Source organism: Oryctolagus cuniculus, chromosome 7 (genome assembly GCF_964237555.1).
Source record: "Oryctolagus cuniculus chromosome 7, mOryCun1.1, whole genome shotgun sequence".
Taxonomy (NCBI): domain Eukaryota; kingdom Metazoa; phylum Chordata; class Mammalia; order Lagomorpha; family Leporidae; genus Oryctolagus; species Oryctolagus cuniculus.
The window spans coordinates 47,199,189-47,220,155 of record NC_091438.1 but is presented as its reverse complement, the minus strand read 5'-3'; the positions used below and the strand labels follow the sequence as shown (position 1 = coordinate 47,220,155).

Genomic DNA, 20,967 nt, shown 5'->3' with positions numbered 1-20,967 from the left:
ATCCTCCGCCTGCGGCACCGGCACCCTGGGTTCTAATCTCAGTCGGGGCACCGGATTCTGTCCCGGTTGCTCCTCTTCCAGTCCAGCTTTCTGCTGTGGTCTGGGAAGGCAGTGGCGGATGGCCCAAGTCCTTGGGCCCTGCACCCACATAGGAGACCAGGAGGAAGCACCTGGCTCCTGGCTTCGGATCAGCGCTGGCTGCAACGTGCCGGCAGTAGCGGCCCTTTGGGGGGTGAACCAACAGAAGGAAGACCTTTCTCTCTGTCTCTCCCTCTCTCTCTCACTGTCTAACTCTGCCTGTCAAAATAAAATAAATAAAATAAAAATAAAAATAAAAACCACGGACTGAGGAGAGTTACATGTTGGCAGTATAGTAAGTAACCAATAGAAGTGAGAGGGTCAGAAACAGCCAAGTGGGTTCAGCAATTACTAAATCAAGTGATTTACAGAAGGGACTCTCATGACACACCATACTCAAACGCACCCTGGTCGCCGCTTAACAGCCCTCTGGACAATGGTTCCTCCACCTTGAATGGCTGGCCCAGGGTTTCCAGAGGTAATGTTTGGACCGAGTGATGGTACATCTGATGTCATTTCTGTCAGGAAAAAAAAAACAAAAACAAAAACAGGAAATACACATTTTTTAAAAGGAGGCCCTTAAAAAACAAGGCACTTGCTTAACATAAGTATCAAGTTGGCTAAAAGAAAGGCTCAAATAGTAGAAAAAAATTTAGTAGTATGCTAGAAAATCCAAATATTCATTTCTAGTTTTCTCTTCTTAAAGTTGATAAAGTGTTTCTCCACACTTCAGCTCTTCCTACTTGACAGAGTTTGGAAGAGAGAATAGTATGTGCTGCAACCTTCACTTTCAAAAACTTGTAACAGGGGCCGGCACTGTGGCGCAGTGGGTTAACCCTCTGGCCTGCAGTAGCAGCATCACATCTAAGCGCCGGCTCGAGTCCCGGCTGCTCCTCTTCTGATCCAGCTCTCTGCTACGGCCTGGGATAGCAGTAGAAGATGGCCCAACTCCTTAGGCCCCTGCACCCACGTGGAAGACCCGGAGGAACCTCCTGGCTCCTGGCTTTGGATCGGCGCAGCTCCAGCCGTTGCAGCCAATTGGGGAGTGAACCTCTCTCTCTGCCTCTCGACTCTCTCTGTGTGTAATTCTGACTTTCAAATAAATAAATAAATCTTTTAAAAAAGCTTATAACTATAATATTAATTTAAAATACATATACAAGTTAGCTTACAGACTTCATTCATGCAATTCTTTTTATTTATTTCAATTGGAAAACACAGAAAAAAAGTAAAAATCACCTAAATGCCACAACTTAAAAATTATGTAGAATAAAACTGAAAGCCCCTTATTATGTCTCTTTCCTTCCCTCTCCCTTCAATGTCAGTCACACACAGTAACTATTGCTCATAGCTGAGTCCCCCTTCTTTTTTATTCAATTTATATACACCTGTCATGAAATCAAAAATAGGCATACTTTTTCTTAGTAAAAACAGAATTCTGATCTGCAACTTGCTTTTGTTATTTATATATACATCATGAATTCTACCTACATACTCACAATCATACACGTATATGCTTCATCTTTTTTTACTTCATATTATATAATGTAATATCACATTATTCAACAGTCCAAAACTGACTGACATCTAGGTTCTCACTGACTTTTTACTATTATAAATAATGCTCCAAGAATATTTAATTACAGAGCTTTAAGGTTTTTTTGCTATTTAGCATAGATCCTTAAAGGTGGAATTCATTGTATCCAAGCATATAAAAATTTAAAATTTTGATGGAGAGGCCACCATCATGGTGTAGCAGGTTAAGCTGCCACTTGCAACATCAGCACTCTATACAGAAGCGCCAATTGGAGTCCTGCCTCTACTGCTTCCAATACAGCTCCCTGCTAATGCTACTGGGAAACAGCAGCAGATGGTCCAAGTACTTGGCCCCTGCCACCAACTGAGAGACCTAGATGGAGTCCCTGGCTTCAGCCTGGTCCAGCCCTGGATGCTACAGCCATTTGGGGAGTGAACCAGTAGATAGAGATACCTGTGTGCATGTGTGTTTGAGTGTGTGCATGCGCATATGTATGTCTCTGTAACTCTGTCTTTTGAATAAAAATAAATAAATCATTAGGGCCAGCAGTGTGGCGTAGCAGGTTAAGCCACTGATTGTGATGTCAGAATCCCATATGGAAGCCAATTTGAGTCCTTGCCACTCCACTTCAGATCCAGCTCCCTGCTAATGGCCTGAGAAAGCAGTGGAGGATGGCCCAAGTGCTTAGGCCCCTACACTCTCATGAGTGTAATTTACCATATTAGCACTACAGAGAAGAAAAAAAAATCAGTTTATCAATGAATGCATAAAAATCATTTGACAAGGGCTGACACTGTGGTGAGGTGAGTTAAGCCACCACTTGTGACAAAGGCACAGGTTGCTCCACTTGTGATCCCGCTTCCTACAATGAATCTGGGAAAGCAGTAGAAGATGGCTCCAATACTTCAGAGCCCGCAGCCACCCATGTGGAAGGCCAAGATAAAGTTCCTAGCTCCTGGTTTCAACCTAGTCCAGACCCATCTGTTGCAGGCATTTGGAGAGTCAATCAGCAGATGGTAGATATCTCTCGCTCTCTCTTTTCCCACACCCCATCACTCTTCCAAATAAATCTTAAAAAAAAAAAAAAAAAAAGAAGTTTGAGGGACCCACATGGTGACACAGCAGGTTAAGACGCTGCTTGTGACGTCGGCATCCTATATGGGCAACTGGTTCCAGTCCCAGCTGCTCCACTTCAGATCCAGCAATCTGCTAATGCACCTGGAAAAGCAGCAGAAGATGGCCCATGTGCCTGAGCTCCTAACACCCACAGGGGGACCCAGATGAAGCTCCTAGCTCCTGGCTTCACGCTTGGCCCAGCCATTTGGAGTAGGACCTACCAACGGAAAAAAGATTTCTCTAACTTTGCCTTTCAAATAAGTAAATAATTCTTTTTTAAAAAATCATTAGACAAAATTCAATATCCATTCTTGATTTTCAAACATGCTCAGAAAAATAGGAAGAAAATCATTCTTAATTGATAATCTTCAAAAAGAAAAAAAGTAGCTAACCTACTTACAGTAAAAGTGAGCAGTTTATCCCTAAGATTGGAAACTGGACAATACTGTGCACTCTTTTTTTTTTTTTGACATGCAGAGTGGTGGACAGTGAGAGAGAGAGACAGAGAGAAAGGTCTTCCTTTGCCGTTGGTTCACCCTCCAATGGCCGTGGCTGGCGTGCTGCGGCCGGCGCACCGCACTGATCCGATGGCAGGAGCCAGGTACTTATCCTGGTTTCCCATGGGGTGCAGGGCCCAAGCACTTGGGCCATCCTCCATTGCACTCCCTGGCCACAGTAGAGAGCTGGCCTGGAAGAGGGACAACTGGGACAGAATCCGGCGCCCCGACCGGGACTAGAACCCGGTATGCCAGAGCCACAAGGCGGAGGATTAGCCTAGTGAGCCACGGCGCCAGCCAATACTGTTCACTCTTACCACTTATTTAAACACGGTGTGGGGCTGGCACTGTGGCGTAGCAGGTAAAGCCGCTGCCTAAAGGGCTAGCATCCCACGTGGTTACCGGTTTGAGTCTCGGCTGCTCCACTTCCGATCCAGCTCTCTGCTATGGCCTGGGAAAGCAGAAGATGGCCCAAGTCCTTGGGCCCCTGCACCCACGTGGGAGATCGGGAAGAGGCTACTGGCTCCTGGATTCAGATCAGCACAGCTCCAGCTGTTGCGACCATCTAGGGAGTGAACGAGTGGATTGGAAGACCTCTCTCTGTCTTTCTCTCTCTCTGCCTCTCTGTAGCTCTGCCTTTCAAATAAACAAATCTTAAAAAAAATAAACATGATGTTGGAAATTACAGCACAAATGTAAGAAATGCAAATAATGTAAGAAAACAAAATAAAAGCATGTAGATCCAAAAGGAAAACAAAAATTATCCCTATATACAGATGACATTACTGTTTATGTAGAAAAGCCTACAGAATCTACCAAAAAAATAAAAATAAAAAACCCCTCCTAAAATAAGTGAATACAACAAACCTGCAATATACAAGATAAACATACAAAAATCAAATGTATTTTTATGGAGCTGGCAGGTTAGCTGCCACCTACGACACTGGCATCCCATGTGCACACTGGCTCGAGTCCTGGCTGCTCCACTTCCAATTCAGCTCACTGCTAATGGCCTAGGAAAGGCACTAGAGGGCGGCCCAAGTGCTTAGGTCCCTGTCACCCATCTGGGAGAAATGGAAGAAGCTCCTGGTTTTGGCCTGGCCCAGTGCTGGCCATTGTGGCCATCCAAGTGAACCCGTGGATAAAAGATCTCTCTCTCTCTCTCTCTCTCTCTCTCTCTCTCTCTCTCTCTCTCTCTCTCTGTGTGTGTGTGTGTGTGTAACTCTAACAAATAAATAAATTCTTTAAAAAAAAAAAATGCAGTAGGTTAAGCCTCCACTGGCAGCACCAGCATTGCTTACGGGCACGAGGTCAAGTTTTGGCTGCTCCACTTCCGATCCAGCTCCGTTCTGGGAATCCCAGCTTCCTACTGCCTGGGAATGCAGTGGAAGATGACCCAAGTGCTTGGGCCCCTGCACCCATATGGGAGATCCAGAAGAAGCTCCTGGCTCCTGGCTGCTGGCTTCAGATTGGCCCAGCTCCAGCCATTGCGGCTATTTAGGGAGTGGACCAGCATACTGAAGATCTCTGTCTCTTCCTCTCTCTGTAACTCTGCCTCTCAAATAAATAATCTTTTCAAAAAAAAATGTATTTTGGGGGCCAGCACAGTGGCATAGAAGGCTAAGTCTCTGCCTGTGGTGCCAGCATCCCATATGGGTGCTGGTTTGGGTCCTGGATGCTCTACTTCCAATCCAGCTCCCTACTGATGCACTTGGGAAAGCAGAGGAAGATGGTACAAGTTCTTGGACCCCTGCACCCACGTGGGAGACCTGGAAGAAGCTTCTGGCTCCTGGCTTCAGCCTGGCCCAGCCCCAGCTATTGCAGCCATTTGGGGAATGAATCAGTGGATGGAAAATCTCACTCTTTCTTCTTCTCTATCTGAGCCTTTCAAATAAATCTTTAAAAGTATGTATTTTATATACCCCCAATAAATACACAGACACCAAAATTAAAATATAAATCTGTGCCAGCATAGTGGCACAGAGTGGGTTAAGGCACTGCCTGTGATGCCAGCATGCCATACTTGAGTGTCAGTTTGAGTTGTGGCTGTTCCACTTCTGATCCAGCTTCCTCCAAAGTGCTAGGGAAGGCAGCAGAAAATGGTCCAAGTATTGGGCTCCTACCACCCACATGAAGAATGGAGTTCCTGGTTCCTGGCTTCGGTCTGCCCCAGTGTTCCAGCTGTTGCAGGCTTTTGGGAAGTGAACCAGTGAATGGAAAAGATTCTCTCTCTCTCTCTCTCTCTCTCTCTCTCTCTCTTTCTCTCTCCCCTCCCTCCCTTACTCCCTCCCTCCCTTTCTGTTGCAGGCTTTTGAGGAGTGAACCAGAAGATGGAAGTTCTTTCTCTAACATTCTATCATTCAAATAAATAAGAAATTTTTGAAAAAATTAAAACAGGGGTCTGCACTGTGGTGCAGCAGGTAAAGCCACCACCTGCAGTGCTGGTATCCCATATGGATGCCCGTTCAAGTCCTGGCTGCTCCACTTCCAATCCAGCTCTCTGCTATGGCCTGGGAAGGCAGTAGAAGATGGCCCAAGTCCTTGGGGCCCTGCACAGCTGCTGGCTTCAGATCAGCGCAGCTCCAGCTACGGTGGCCAATTGAGGAGTGAACCAGCGGATGGAAGAACTCTCCCTCTGCCTCTCCTCTCTCTGTGTAACTCTTTTGAATAAATAAATATATTTTGGGGGCCGGCGCCGTGGCTCACTTGGTTAATCCTCCCCCTGCAGCGCGGCATCCCATATGAGTGCCGGTTCTAGTCCCGGTTGCTACTCTTCCAGTCCAGCTCTCTGCTGTGGCCTGGGAAGGCAGTGGAGGAAGGGCCAGGTGCTTGGGCCCCTGCACCTGCGTGGAAGACCAGGAAAAGCACCTGGCTCCTGGCTTCAGATCAGCGTAGCTCTGGCCGTAGCTCCGGCCGTAGCGGCCATTTGGGGGGTGAACCAACGGAAGGAAGACCTTTCTGTCTCTCTCTCTCTCTCACTGTCTAACTCTGTCAAATAAAAATAAATAAATATATCTTTAAAAAATTAATAAACAAAAATATAAATCCAGGCTGGCATTTAACCTAATGGTTAAAGACACCAGTTAGCACATCCACATCTGATATCAGAGTGCTTAGGTCTGATTTCTGACTCAGCTTCCTGCTAATGCAGACCCTGGGAGGCAGTGATGACAGCTAAATAAATTGGGTTCTCGCCACTTGTGTGGAAGATGTGGGTGGAGCTCCTGGTGTCAGCCCCAGCCCAGCCCTAACTGTGACAGGCATCTGGAGAGTAAACCAGCAAGTGAGAACACTCTTTCAAATAAATGAATAAATAAAATCCATTAACAATTATTTTTTTAAAAAGATCTAGGTATAAATCTAATAAACACACACAGGGCTTGTATGATGAAAACTATGCAACACTGATGAAAGAAATCAGACTGGGGCTAATGCTGTGGGGCAGCAGGTTGGGCTGCTACTTGCAGAGCCAGCATCCCACTGGGCACCGGTTAAAGTCCTGACTATTGCACTTCCAATCCAGCTCCTGTTAATGCCCGGGAAAAGCAGCAGATGATGGCCAAAGTGTTTGGGCCCCTGCACTCACATGGTAAACCCAAATGAAGCTCCTTTGGCCTGGCCCAGCCCTGGCCCTTGCGGCCATTTGGAGAGTGAAGCAGAAGTTGGAGGCTCTCTCTCTCTCTCTCTCTCTCTCTCTCTCTGTAACTCCATATTTCAAATAAATAAATAAATAAATATTTTAGAGAAAGAAGCAAATTAAAAATATAAATAAACACAAAAACATAATATGCTCACAAATTTGAATATTCAACACAGTAAAGATGTCAACTTTCCCAAAACTAATACATAGGTTTAACACAATTCCTATAAAAATTCCAGCAAGACTTCTTTGTAGTATAAACAAGACTATCCTAAAGATAAAAGAACTATAATAAACGATCTTGGAAAAAAAATAAAGTCAACTCAAATTCAGGACTTACATAGCTATGTTTGGTCTTAGAAGAGAGATATAAAGATCAACGGAACCCAAAAACATACCCTCACATATAAGAAGAGTACTTAAAAATGTTAGTGAAGAAAGGCAATTAAAAGATGAGTTTAGGAAACAGACACCTACATCCCACATTACAGTGCCTGGGTTTGATTCTTAGCTTGGGCTCTTGACTCCACCTTCTCACCAATGAAGACATGGGAGGTATTAGTGATAGCTCAAGTAACTGGGTTCCTGCCACCCACCTGAGACCTAAATTGCATTCCCTGCCCCTGGCCCCAGTCCAGGCACAGCCCAGCCAAGCCCTAGCTGTTACAGGTCTTTGGGGAATGAACCAGCAGATGGGAGATCCCTCTCAATTTCCTTAAAAATGGAAAACTTTATTTAATTTTTAATTTTAATTTTATTTTTATTTTACTGTAATTAGTAAAGCTTGAGGGCATACTGGAATAAGGAGGGGCTCTAAACCTAAAGACTCCTGTCTTTAAGAGAAAGGGAGGGAGATTGGATATGGAGACATAGAGACTGGACTCAGCTCTAAGCTAGAATAGAGGAAGAGGTTTATCCTTAAGAACCTCCAGACAGAACAATCCCTGGCATTATCTTTATTTTAGACCTGGAGCCTCAGAATTTTGAAAGAATATATTTCTACTGTTTTTGCACCTCTAGTGTGTGTTATTTATTACAGCATCCCTGGGACATTAATACAATAATTATGTATGGCTCTTTTAATATACTGCTGGATTTGATTTGCTAAAATTAGCTCCTTCTAAGTAGAAAAATAACTTAGTGTGCTACAAAGGTAGTACAGTTAAGGCATATTTTTAGTGCACTGAACTCAAGTACCTTCTATAAAGAAAAAAATCGCAATCTCACTGACAGAAATAATCGAAAAATAGCAAACACAACATAATTTAATCAGTCAACCTATTCTTCCAAGTTCACATCAAAATTATTTCTAAATATACTCACTTTCCTGAAATAGGTAAAATTAACTCACTGAAAACATATGACACAAAAACAAGTGACAAAGTATTATAAATTGAATAAATAATAAAATGTTCAAAAAGAAATGTTGGTAACAACAGGTCATATAAATGAACATAGAAAAGTTCATGGATGGGGCCAGTGCTGTGACACAGTAGGTTAAGCATCTGCACTAGCATCTCATATGGGCACCGGTTACAGTCCCAGCTGCTCTCCTTCCAATTCAGCTCCCTGCTGGTAGCCTGGGAAAGCAGTGGAAGATGGCTCAGGTACCTGGGCCTCTGTACCCACATCGGAGACCTGAAGAAGCTCCTGACTTCGGACTGACCCAGCTCCAGCCGTTGCGGCCATTTGGAGAATGAACCAGCAGATAGAAGACCTCTACCTCTTTCTCTATCTCTGTCTGTAACTCTGCCTCTCAAATATATAAATAAATTTTTTTTCAAATCTTCACGGAAAGGAGAGGGTACCTGGCATAGCAGTTAAGATGTTGCTTGCAGGGGCCAGCACTGTGGCATAGCAGGTAAAGCCACTGCTTACAGAACCAGCAGATAGAAGATCTCTCTCTGCCTCTACCTTTCTTTCTCTGGAACTCTGCCTTTCAAATAAATAAATAAATCTTACAAAAAAAGTAAAATAAAGGGAGGAAAGGGAAATCATACTTATTCTGAACCCTTTTTCTTCCATGTAAAATAAAGATGCTGGAAACAGCACCAGGACAGTATTTATGACATTCAAACTATCACTATCACAAATACTGTTGCAATGGACACACTTGTGTATCATTATGCACAGCTGCCAGTATTTCTATATACTCAAATTTCTGAAAATGTCTCACTGGATCTAAGGAGTAGACATATTCAAAACTTTGCCCATAAGCCTCTAAGGAGGATACACCAATTAAGAACCCCACACAGGCCGGCGCCGCGGCTCACTAGGCTAATCCTTCGCCTAGCGGCGCCAGCACACCAGGTTCTAGTCCCGGTTGGGGCGCCGGATTCTGTCCCGGTTGCCCCTCTTCCAGGCCAGCTCTCTGCTGTGGCCAGGGAGTGCAGTGGAGGATGGCCCAGGTGCTTGGGCCCTGCACCCCATGGGAGACCAGGAGAAGCACCTGGCTCCTGGCTCCTGCCATCGGATCAGCGCGGTGCGCCGGCCGCAGCGCGCCGGCCGCGGCGGCCATTGGAGGGTGAACCAACGGCAAAGGAAGACCTTTCTCTCTGTCTCTCTCTCTCACTGTCCACTCTGCCTGTCCAAAAAAAAAAAAAAAAAAAAGAACCCCACACAAATAAATAAATAAAGGGGAGGTCAGGCATCCTGTGTAACAGGTAAAGCCAACGTTTGCAGCAACACTGGTATCCAATACATGTAACAGCTCAAGTCCTGGCTGCTCCATCTCCAATCCAGCTCTCTGCTAACGGCCTAAAAAGCAGTGGAAGACGGCCAAAGTGCTTGGATCCCTGCCTCCCACTTGGGAGACCTGGAGAAAGCTCCTAGCTCCTAGTTTTGGGCTGGCCCAGCCCCAGCCATTGAGGCCATCTGGGGATTGAGCCAGTGGATGATCGTTCTCTCCATCCCTGACTTCCAAATAAATAACTCTTAAAAAAAAAAAAAATTTCATCCACAGTATCAATCTATACCCCCCCATCAGCACCGCACTTTGGCAATCCTTCAAATTTTTGCTACTTTTCTAGATATAAAACGATTGTAACTGCTGGTTTAATGTGCATTTGTCTATTATTAGTAAAGGGTACACTTTTATGTTATTTTTATTAACTTTTTCTATTTCACCTGTAAATTTTAAAGAATGAGCATATGTTACTGTGCCAGGAAAAAGCAATTTTTTCCATAAAAAATAAAGTTCATATTTTTAGTAACAGGTGTACACAGTAACTAATAGCTCCAGGTGAATTCGGATAAAGAAAAGATGATTCTGAGATTGGCTTAAATCAAGGTATGGCATAATATCTTGAAGATGGTGCTTAATAGGAAAGAAAAACTAAAGGAAACAAAGAAAGCAGCCAATCTGAAAATTTCAAAAAGTAGGTCAAACTGGGCCTCAGAAAAAATAAAGGCGAGGGAGGGGCTGGCGCCGTGGCTCACTTGGTTAATCCTCCCCCTGCGGCGCCAGCATCCCATATGGCACCGGGTTCTAGTCCCGGTTGCTCCTCTTCCAGTCCAGCTCTCTGCTGTGGCCCAGGAGTGCAGTGGAGGATGGCCCACGTGCTTGGGCCCCTGCACCCTCATGGGAGACCAGGAGGAAGCACCCAGCTCCTGGCTTCGGGTCGACGTAGCTCCGGCCGTAGCAGCCATTTGGGGGGTGAACCAACGGAAAGAAGACCTTTCTCTCTGTCTCTCTCACTGTCTAACTCTGTCAAATAAAAATAAATAAATAAAGGCAAGGGAAAAGACAGTCCACATAGATAAAAAGATTTGAATAAATCCTAATGGCATATATGCAAACAGCTGTGAAGAGCTGTAGGGAAAACAGGCCTATACAGTAGTACACAGTCCATATTTGGGAGAAAAGATCTCAAGTGCTGATTAAATGAAGCCTTAAATACCGGGACGACATGCTTGGATATGATCCAACAAACAACCAAGAGATAAATACCTAGAAGTCTGAATGATTTTTTTTAATTATTTTTACTTATTTATTTATTTTTATTTGACAGATGGGGTTAGCGAGATAAAGAGAGAGAAAGGTCTTCCTTCCGTTGGTTCACCCCCCAAATGGCCGCTATGGCTGGAGCTACGCTGATCTGAAGCCAGGAGCCAGGTGCTTCCTCCTGGTCTCCCATGCGGATGCCGGCACCGAAGCAGTTGGGCCATCCTCCACTGCCCCCCTGGACCACAACAGAGAGCTGGACTGGAAGAGAAGCAATCAGGACTAGAACCGGCATCCATATGGGATGCTGGCACCGCAGGCAGAGAATTAACCAAGTGAGCCACGGTGCTGGCCCATGATAAGTTTTAAAACATAAATTAATATTAATCTGACTTAAAGTTCAAAGTCATAGAAGTAGGGATATGAATCAGACTAATCAAAAATGAGGTGATAAAAGCCTAAATAAGGATGGCAGGGTGAAAAGATAACGACAGGGACTGGCGCTGTGGCACAGTGGGTTAATGCCCTGGCCTGAAGTGCCGGCATCCCATATGGGCACCCATTCGAGACCCAGATGTTCCACTTCCGATCCAGCTCTATTCTGTGGTCTGGGAAAGTAGCAGGAGATGGCCCAGGTCCTTGAGCACCCACGTGGGAGACCGGGAAGAAGCTCCTGGCTCCTGGCTCCTGGCTTTGGATCGGTGCAGCTCCGGCCGTTGCAGCCAACTGGGGAGTGAACCAGTGGATGGAAGCCCTCTCTCTCTCTCTCTCTCTCTCTCTCTCTCTCTCTCTATGTAAATCTGACTTATAAATAAAAAATCTTTAAAAAAAAATAAAGACATCTTGGAAATTTTAAACTATATAATTCTGAGCAAGGATGGTTGATTAAATGTATGCATCTACTTCCTTTTTCCTTATCTATCTGTCTATCTATTTGAAAGGTGGAGTTACAGAGAGGGAGAGGCACAGGCAGAGAAAGAGAAGTCTTCCATCTGCTGATTCACTCCCTAAATGGCCACAATGGCCAGGGCTGGGCCAGACTGAAGCCAGGAACTAGGAGCTTCTTCTGGGTCTCCCATGTGGGTGCACGGGCCTAAACATTTGGGCCATCTTCACTGCTTTCCCAGGAGTATCAGCAGGGAGCTGGATTGGAAGTGGAGCAGTTGAGACTCAAACCAGTGCCCATATGGGATGCCAGTGCTGCAGGTTGCAGCTTAACCCACTATGCCACAGTGCCAGCCCCTGCATCTACTTCTTGTCTCCCCTCTCCCACACAAAAATCATAACAAAGAAGGAAAAAATTATGACATAAAACAAGCAATAAGTTTTTTGAAACCAGAGATCAGATGGACCACTGCCTCAGTACACTCACAAGCACTTAACCCTGAACTGACAAGGGAAAAAGAAGAGCAACCCAATTTACAACTATGGAATCCCCCAAAGTCTCAGGAGCTGGTGGTTCCAGCTACCTCTGGGTATGCAGGATAAGGAGAATGAAAGTTAAAATATTAAGAATTAGCTCAACATGTGCTAAGAAGGAGGTAGTTTTCCAGGTCCCCTCCTCCACTCTTTCTAGCCAAGGCACGTCCTATCCTGTCAGTAGATTTATTCTCTGCAGAGTATTAAATTGAAGGTCCTCTGATTGGGAGAGCACCAGGTAAAGGTGAAAGTGATGGCACCACACTGAAAACAGGGAACCTAATGCTAATGTGTGCCTACTGGATACTTCACTGGTCTCTCGTGTTGTTCAGCACCTTTCCTGTATTCTATACCTCCATTTAACTTACTTTCTCCTGCTAGTGGAGCACATCTTCTAGCAGTTTCCTAGGAAAGGTAGTAGGGGCACTCTGGATGTATAAAATATCTTCCTTCTACTTCACTGGTAGTATGCCTGGGTGTGGAATTCTAAATTAGAAATTATTTTATTTCTCTCAGAATTTTGAGGGAATTACTCTGTTGTCTTCTACTTAGTAGAGTGAATAACAAACAAAACCAATTTGATTCATAATACTCTTTAATGTGACCAGTACTTCTCTCTCTGAAGCTTATAGGCTATCCTCTTTGTAGCTAGTGCTGAGACTTCAGTCTAACATGCCTTGTTGTAGGTGCTTTCATCCACTGGTCTGGCCCCTTTGATGTGGAAACTTGTATCTTTCACTTCCAGGGCATTTTCTTAAAAAGATTTTTATTTATTTATTTGAGAGGTAGAGTTATAGACAGTGAGAGGGAGAGACAGAGAGAAAGGTCTTCTGTCTGCTGACTCATTCCCCATATGGCCACAACTAGAGCTGGGCTGATCTGAAGTCAGAACAGGAGCTTCCTCTGGGTCCCCAACATGGGTGCAGGGGACCAAGTGCTTGGGCCATCTTCTACTGCCCTCCCAGGCCATAGCAGAGAGCTAGATCGAAAGAGGAGCAGCCAGGACTAGAACCGGTGCCTATATGGGATGCTGATACTGTAGGTGAAAGATTAACCTAATGTGCCATAGAATCAGCTCCACTTTGAGACATTTTATTTAAACAAAAACATAAAGTTCTGTTAAAAGAATTAGCACTGGGGAAAGGAAATGAGAGTAGTAGAGCACTACTATTTTTCTTAATAAACCTTATAAAACAAAGTCTGAACAAGTAAAGGTATAATTTTTTAAAGAAAGTTTTATTTATTTGAAAGGCAGGGTGACAGAGAGATGGAGAGCAATCTTCCATCTGCTGGTTCACTCTCCAGATGGCTGCAATTATCAGGGCTGGGCCAGGCTGAAGCCAGGAGCCCTGAACTCCATCTGGGTCTCCCATGTGGGTGGCAGGGGCCTAAGCATGGGCTGTCATCCGCTGCCTTCCCAGGTGTATTAACAGGGAGCTGAGCTGGAAGTGGACCAGTTATGAGCTGAACCAGTGCTCAGGTATGGGATGCCAACGACACAAGCAGTGCCTTAACCCTCCTTTGCCTTGCTACCCCCAACACCAGCTCTGCTCTCCTTCACTGCTGCTGGAAGGCTCTTTGGCAATCTTCCAGATTTCAGACAGGGAGTGGGGCAGGGTCCTGTGTTCAGGTTCCCCATTGATGTAATTCAGCTCTCCCACTCCCTTCATGGAGGCCAGGTAATGTCCATCTTGCTGATGACCCTGGGTGGGGAAACAGTTCTCCCCCCACCCAAAGAAACCTTTTATTTAAAGAATACAAACTTCATTCATCTCATAAATACAACTTTAGGAATATAATGATTCCTCCCACGGTATCCACCCTCCCACCCATATTCCCACCCCTCTTCCTCCTCCCTCTTCTATTCCCAGTGTTATTTTTTACAAACTCTATTTTGAATTAACTTTATATGTGGAAGATTAACTCTATACTAAGAGTTCAACAAATTGTATGGAAAAATACTGTTCTAAAGGTATAATTTTGATTTAAATAATTTTAAACTAACACATACTTACTTTTTAATTTAAAGGAACTAAGATGATGTGATAACCACTGAGATAAACACAGTGAAAGTAAAAAAAAAATCTAAAATATCCAAATAATGTACTTCTAGTTGCTTAGCCTGGGGAAATGGAAAACCTGATAGCCATGAAAGATACAGAAAAGTTAAGAAGGGCGCCAAACATGAAGGATAAAGAAAACAATGGTGAGTGTTCATATAACATGTTAAAGATTAGGCAAATACAGATACAAGGTTTTTTTTTTAAAAGGTTTATTTATTTATTTGAAAGGCAGAGTTAGAGGAGAAAGAGACAGAGAAATCTTCCATTTGCTGGTTCACTCCTCAAATGGCTGCAAAAACCAGGGCTGGATCAGGCTGAAGCCAGGAGCCAAGAGCCTCTTCCAGATCTCCCACATGGCTGGCAGGGGCCCAAGGACTTGGGCCATCCTCTGCTGCCTTTCCCAGGCCATCAGCAAGGAGCTGGATGGGAACTGGGACTTCTGAATCAGTGCCCATATGGGATGCTGGTGCTGTTTATTATTATAGCTACATTAATTTAATTCATGCCATCACTGACAGTATTATCCTTTCAAAGTATTTTCAAGTTAACAGTGCATAAAGAGGGGCTGTTACGTGGCACAGTAGGTTAAGCCTCTGCCTGTGGTGCTGGCATCCCATATGTGTGCCATTTGTGTCTTGGCTGCTCCTCTTCTGATCCAGCTCTCTGCTTATGGCCTGGGAAAGCATGAAGGATGACCCAAGTGCTTAGGCCCCTGCACCCATGTGGGAAACCCAGAAGAAACTCCTGGCTCCTGGCTTCAGATCAGCCCAGCTCCGGCCACGGCGAACACTGGGGAGTGAACCAGTGGACGGATACCTTTCTCTCTGTCTCTCCTTCTCTGTCTGTAACTCTGCCTCTCAAATAAATTAAAAAACAAAAAGAAGTGTATAAAGGAATGAATCTCCAATGCTAGGTTTTACATTCATTTATTTACTAAACAATTTACTTAACTATAATCTTATATACTAGGCACTACAGTAAGCAATCAGGGAGTACTGTGAATAAGAAAAGCAAAATCCTGCCCACCACCCACCCCCACCCCACACTGTGGCATAGTGAGTAAAGATGCCACCTGTGGTGCCAACATCTTATATGAACACCAGTTCGAATCCCAGCTGTTCCATTTCTCATCCAGCTCCCTGCTAATGTACCTGGGAAAGCAGCAGAAGATGTCCCAGGTACTTGGGCCCCTGAACCCACATGGGAGACCCAGAAGAAGTTCCTGGCTCCTGGTTTCAGATGGGCCCAGCTCCAGCTGTTTCAGTATTTAGGGAGTGAACCAACAGCTGGAAGATCGATCTCTCTCTTTCAAATAAATAAATATTTTTTTTTAAAAAAGGAAGAGACCTGATACATCAAATTATTAAGAACATTGGAGAAACCCTTCAAGACACTGGCATAGGCAAAGAGTTCTTGGAAGACCCCAGAGGCCCAGGCAATTAAAGCCAAAATTGACAAATGGGATTACATCAAATTGAGAAACTTCTGTACTGCAAAAGAAACACTCAGCAAAGTGAAGAGGCAACCAACAGAATGGGAGAAATTACTTGCAAACTATGCAACTGGTAATGGATTAATAACCAGAATATATAAAGAGATCAAAACTCAACAACAACAGAACAAACAACCCAGTTAAGAAGCGGGCAAAGGACTTAAACAGGCATTTTTCAAAAGAAGAAATCCAAATAGTCAACAGACACATAAAAAATCAGGATCACCAGCCCTCAGGAAATGCAAATCAAAACCACAATGAGGTTTCACCACACACACACACAAAGATACACAAACCCCATTAGAATGGCTTTCATACAGCCATCAACAGACAACAAATGCTGGCGAGGATGTGGTGTTTTTTGGTACCCTAATCCACTGTTGGTGGGAATGTGAACTGGTACAGCCATTGTGGAAATCAGTAAGGAGACACCTCAGAAATCTGAATATAGACCTACCATATGACCCATCCATCCCACTCCTGGGAATTTACCCAAGGGAAATGAAATCAGCACATGAAAGAGTTATCTGTACCCCCATGTTTATTGCAGCTCAATTCACAATAGTTAAGATATGGAATCAACCCAAATGCCCATCAACTGAAGAGTGGATAAGGAAATTACAGGATATGTACACCATGGAATACTACACAACAGTAAAAAAAAAATCCAGTCATTTGCAACAAAATGGATGGAACTAGAAAACATCATACTTAGTGAAATAAGCCAGTCCCAAAAGGACAAATACCATATGTTCTCCCTGATCTATGAAAACTATTGGAACACCTAAATGGCAATCTACAGAAGTGAAATTGACATTCTGAGAAGCAATGTCTTTGAACAGCACCTGTCTTGACTGTTGAGGAACAGTTTTTTTTTTTTTCTTTCATACTATTATTTAACTCTTTACTTAATATAGAATTAATCATATGTGTATAAAGTAATTGAAAATAGATCTCAGTAAAAAATAAGAATGGGAACAAGAGAGGGGAGGAAGGGAGTGGGGGTGGGAGAGTTGTAATTATGAAATATGTGAAGTTTGTATTCCTTAAATAAAAGGTTTCTGGAGAAAATAAAAAAAAGAAAAAGAAGAAAAATCTCATTTGCATGGAACTTATACTTACTATACTGCTGAAGCCATAATCTTACTCTTGTCTATTCAACTACTGTGAAAATGCAGAGGGAAAATATAAGAGGAAATGATAAAAGACATAAATTGAGAGAATTTATCTGAAAGGTGGGAAACTGGCAAACTGTTTTAGTATAACTTAGAGACTAGCCAACAATATAGTCCAGCATGTAACAGGAGCTTAATAAAAGTTTAATAAATATGTCCATTCCTTTTTCGGGGTTTCCTCATGTGTAAAATGAGACTGAATGCCTTGTTTCCCATTTGAATATTCATTGACATCTACTTACTTATTAAGTCATCAGGGCATATTGGGCAGCATTCTTAAAAACAGATGGACCTACAAGCAGGGCCTATCACTGAAGTGGGTGGTAAGCCCAGATCTCACTGGGCTCAGGTCCTGAGTTTCAGAATGGCTTTAAAACTAGTTATTTTATTGTTACAAGTAAATGAAATCAGCTACACAACCACAGAAATACCCCTTATGTAACTGTACCACTAGGGAATTAACACTTAAAATAAAGCTTGTAACTCGTCTGGGGGGAAAAAAAACAAAGATGTCTCCAAAGAGTTTCCACATCAACGATTCAAATTTTACTAGTTTTGGAATTAAACACACTCAAAATGCCATGGCCTAAGTAAAATCAAGAAAAAGATATTTAGTTTCTTGAAATATTACAATTTAGCTTTTGGAGATTAATCACCACCTAGCACTGTGGTAATCCCTATTGTTAAAGCCTTGGGGGGTAGAGGAAGGCATCCAGGGACTGGCATCATGGCATAGCAGGGTAAGCCACCCCTGCAGGGCCAGCATCCCATATGGTTGCCGGCTGGTTTGATCCATCTCCCAGTTTCAAGAATGCAGAAATATCTACTTCTTAATGTTGAAGAAAACAGAAGATTCAGGTTGGTGCCACAGATCTACTGCAAAAGAAGTATGCAAAGAGGTTCCTTTCAACATGTTAATTGTATTTCAACTGCTGAATAAAATACATTTAATACTTCTTTCTAAAATTTATTTCTTTATTTGAAAGGCACAGCATCAGAAGGAGAGGGGCTAGGTGAGATGATCTTCCACCTGCTGGTCCACTCCCCAAATGGCCTTAACAGTCAAGTCTGGCCAGATCAAAGCCAGGAGCCAGGAACTCCATCCTGATGTCCCATATGGCAGTGGGGACCCAAGCACTTGAGCCATCGTCCACTGCACATCTGGGCGCAATAGCAAGAACTTGGATCAGAAGCAGCAGCTTAACCCACTGCCCCACAACACTGTACCCTATCTAATAATTTTTGAAGAGGTCTTTGCAGTACACCATAGTCCTGACATCTTAATTTTATAATGCTTAAATTTCTACTTTTCTATATCTCACAAAGGCAATTAAAGGTAACATGAATTTTGTTAATTGATGATTTTAAAAGATTAATTTTATTTGAAAGGCAGAGTTAGAGAGAGAGGATGAGAGAGAGAGAGATCTTCTGCCCGCTAGTTCACTCCCCAAAAGGCCACAACAGCTGGAGCTATGCCAGGCCGAAGAACCAGGAGCTTCCTCTGAAGCTCCCACATGGGTGCAGGGGTCCAAACACTAGGGCCACTCTCTGCTGCTTTCAAACGCACATTAGCAGGGAGCTGGATTGGAAGTGAAGCAGCCGGGATTGGAACTGGCACCCATATGGGATGTCAGCATCACAGGCGGCAGCTTAACCCACTGTGCCACAAAATAGCCCCTAATTCACGATTTTAAAACCATAATTTATATAGATCAAAATTATATATAAAAAAAATTTCCTGTCAGCCTTACAAACCCAGTGCTCCCTACTTTACCTTCTATTTCATTCTCCATCCACAAAAAAAAAAAAAAAAAATGTACATAATAGCACAAAAAGAGTTCTGGACTAATGAGAAACTCGAAGGAAAAATCTATACTCACTACAGACTTATTCACAACTTTGGTTTGCACACTGACTTGTAAACTAAAGCAAACCTACTCTCTTCCCAAGTAGTCTTTTAGCCAATGCATTACAAACTGCACATCCTATTTAAAAAGTGTTTCTCAAGCTTTAGTAATCCATAGGTAAGAAAAATATAGCCCAAGATTTCCTGAGCCACCTATCCACCCACTTCTACTTGCCATTGGTAAGCAGAACTAGTTAAAATTGATAGAACATGACGAATGATCAATTCATGCAGAAAAAAGTCATCATCACATTAGAAAGTATTACTTCAATACAACTCTTAGAGACAGGATATCAGATCTTACTCTTCCTCTGATCCAGTACCACGTCAAGCCAGAATGAAAAATACAGAAGAGGGGCCGGCACTGTGGCGTGGCAGGTTAATGCCCTGGCCTGAAGCACCAGCATCCCATATGGATACCGGTTCTAGTCCTGGCTGCTCTTCTTCTGATCCAGCTCTCTGCTATGGCCTGAGAAAGCAGTGGAAGATGGTCCAAGTCCTTGGGCCTCTGTACCCGCATGGGAGACCCAGAAGAAGCTCCTGGCTCCTGGCTCCGGATCAGCGCAGCTCCAGCCGTTGCAGGCAATTGGGGAGTGAACCAGCGGATGGAAGACCTCTCTCTCTTTCTGCCTCTCCTTCTCTCTCTGTGTAACTCTGACTTTCAAGTAAGTAAGTAAATAAATAAATAAATAAATCTTACCAAAAAAAAAAAAATACAGAAGAAACAGGATCCCTAAAGACACTGAAAAACGACCAGCAATCTCTAAATTATATTCCAAATACAATTAACATGACCAAGCACTGTTATTAAGTCTAAGGATTAACTAAACTGAACCTTAGAAGAGTGGATTATTTTAAAAGTCTTTTGTAGACATAATGTAAAGATAAATCAAGAATTGTACGGAAACTTAACCAGTAATCCAGCAAAAATACAAACTAGAAAAAAATTTAAATAGGTATCATGTCCACAGTCCCTAAAATGATTCTAAGCAAAGGTGTGCTGAGGCAGTAAAGAATTCTGACCTGAAAACCATTTACTTTTTCACTGGGCACAGTAAATTTCCACCCAATGTCCCTCCATTCATGGATCTCGTTTCCCAAAATGCAATAGGCTTCTCAAAAACCTACAACACAGTTACAAGAGTATTTCAAAAAGTTGATGGAGGGGCCAGCACTGTGGCATAGAAGGTTAAGCCTTCACCTGCAGCGTTGGCATCCCATATGGGTGCTGGTTTGAGTCCCGGCTGCTCCACTTATGATCCAGCTCTCTGCTATTGCACCTGGGAAAGCAGCAGAAAATGGTCCAAGTCCCTGGACCTCAACACTCACGTGTAAGACCCAGAAGAAACTCCTGGCTCCAGATCAGCTCAGCTGTGACCAGTGTGGCCACACAGGGAGTGAATCAGCAGATGGAAGACCTCTCTCTCTATCTCTATCTCTAACTCTGTCTTTCAAATAAATAACTAAATCTTAAAAAACAAACAAACAAAAAAGTGATTTTCGGGGGCGCTGCGATTAACAAAGATTCTGCACCAAAAATGTGGTTTTTTTTTTAACATTTATTTTATTTATTTGAAAGACAGAGTTACAGAGAGAGGTAGAGCAGAAAGAGAGGTCTTCCATCCACTGGCTCACTCCCCAGATGGCCGCAATGGCCGGAGCTGTGCAGATCCGAAGCCAGGAACCAGGAGCGTCTTCCAGGTCTCCCATGTGGGTGCAGGGGCCCAAGGACTTGGGCCATCTTCTCCTGCTTTCCCAGGCCATTGCAGAGAGCTGGATTGGAAGAGGAGCAGCCAGCACTAGAACTGGCGCCGCAGGCGGGGGATTAACCTACTGCGCCACAGCGCCGGTCCCAAAAACATGTTTTCTTTTAAGACATGTAAGCTGATATTGATCAGCTAATGAAAATATGGTCAAGAGATTTTCATTCAGCTGGCTGTTGTTTAAAACAAAACAAAACAAAACAAAACAACCCCACCCACAGCTGGGAAAAAGCTTCTGACATATGCCCTAAAACTTGTTTACCCAGACCACTTCTTAATAAGAGAAATACTTTACAACTTGACTAGGGTTATATAAGTATTTTGCAATGTGTGATCAG

The 20,967-nt window shown here is 43.5% G+C and overlaps 1 protein-coding gene across 11 annotated transcripts in view; it reads right to left on the bottom strand.

Moving 5' to 3' along the window:
• The window catches only part of ARNT (aryl hydrocarbon receptor nuclear translocator), a 110,807-nt gene that overhangs the window by 46,001 nt on the left and 43,839 nt on the right, over positions 1-20,967 (bottom strand). For 7 of the 11 annotated variants that reach the window (XM_051856015.2, XM_051856009.2, XM_051856012.2 and 4 more), the window contains 1 exon segment: positions 485-596. The exons of 3 other annotated variants lie outside the window; for them this stretch is intronic. In XM_051856015.2, coding sequence (XP_051711975.1) covers positions 485-594 — 110 coding nt within the window. In that variant the 5' untranslated portion in view covers positions 595-596. 11 annotated transcript variants of the gene reach the window in all.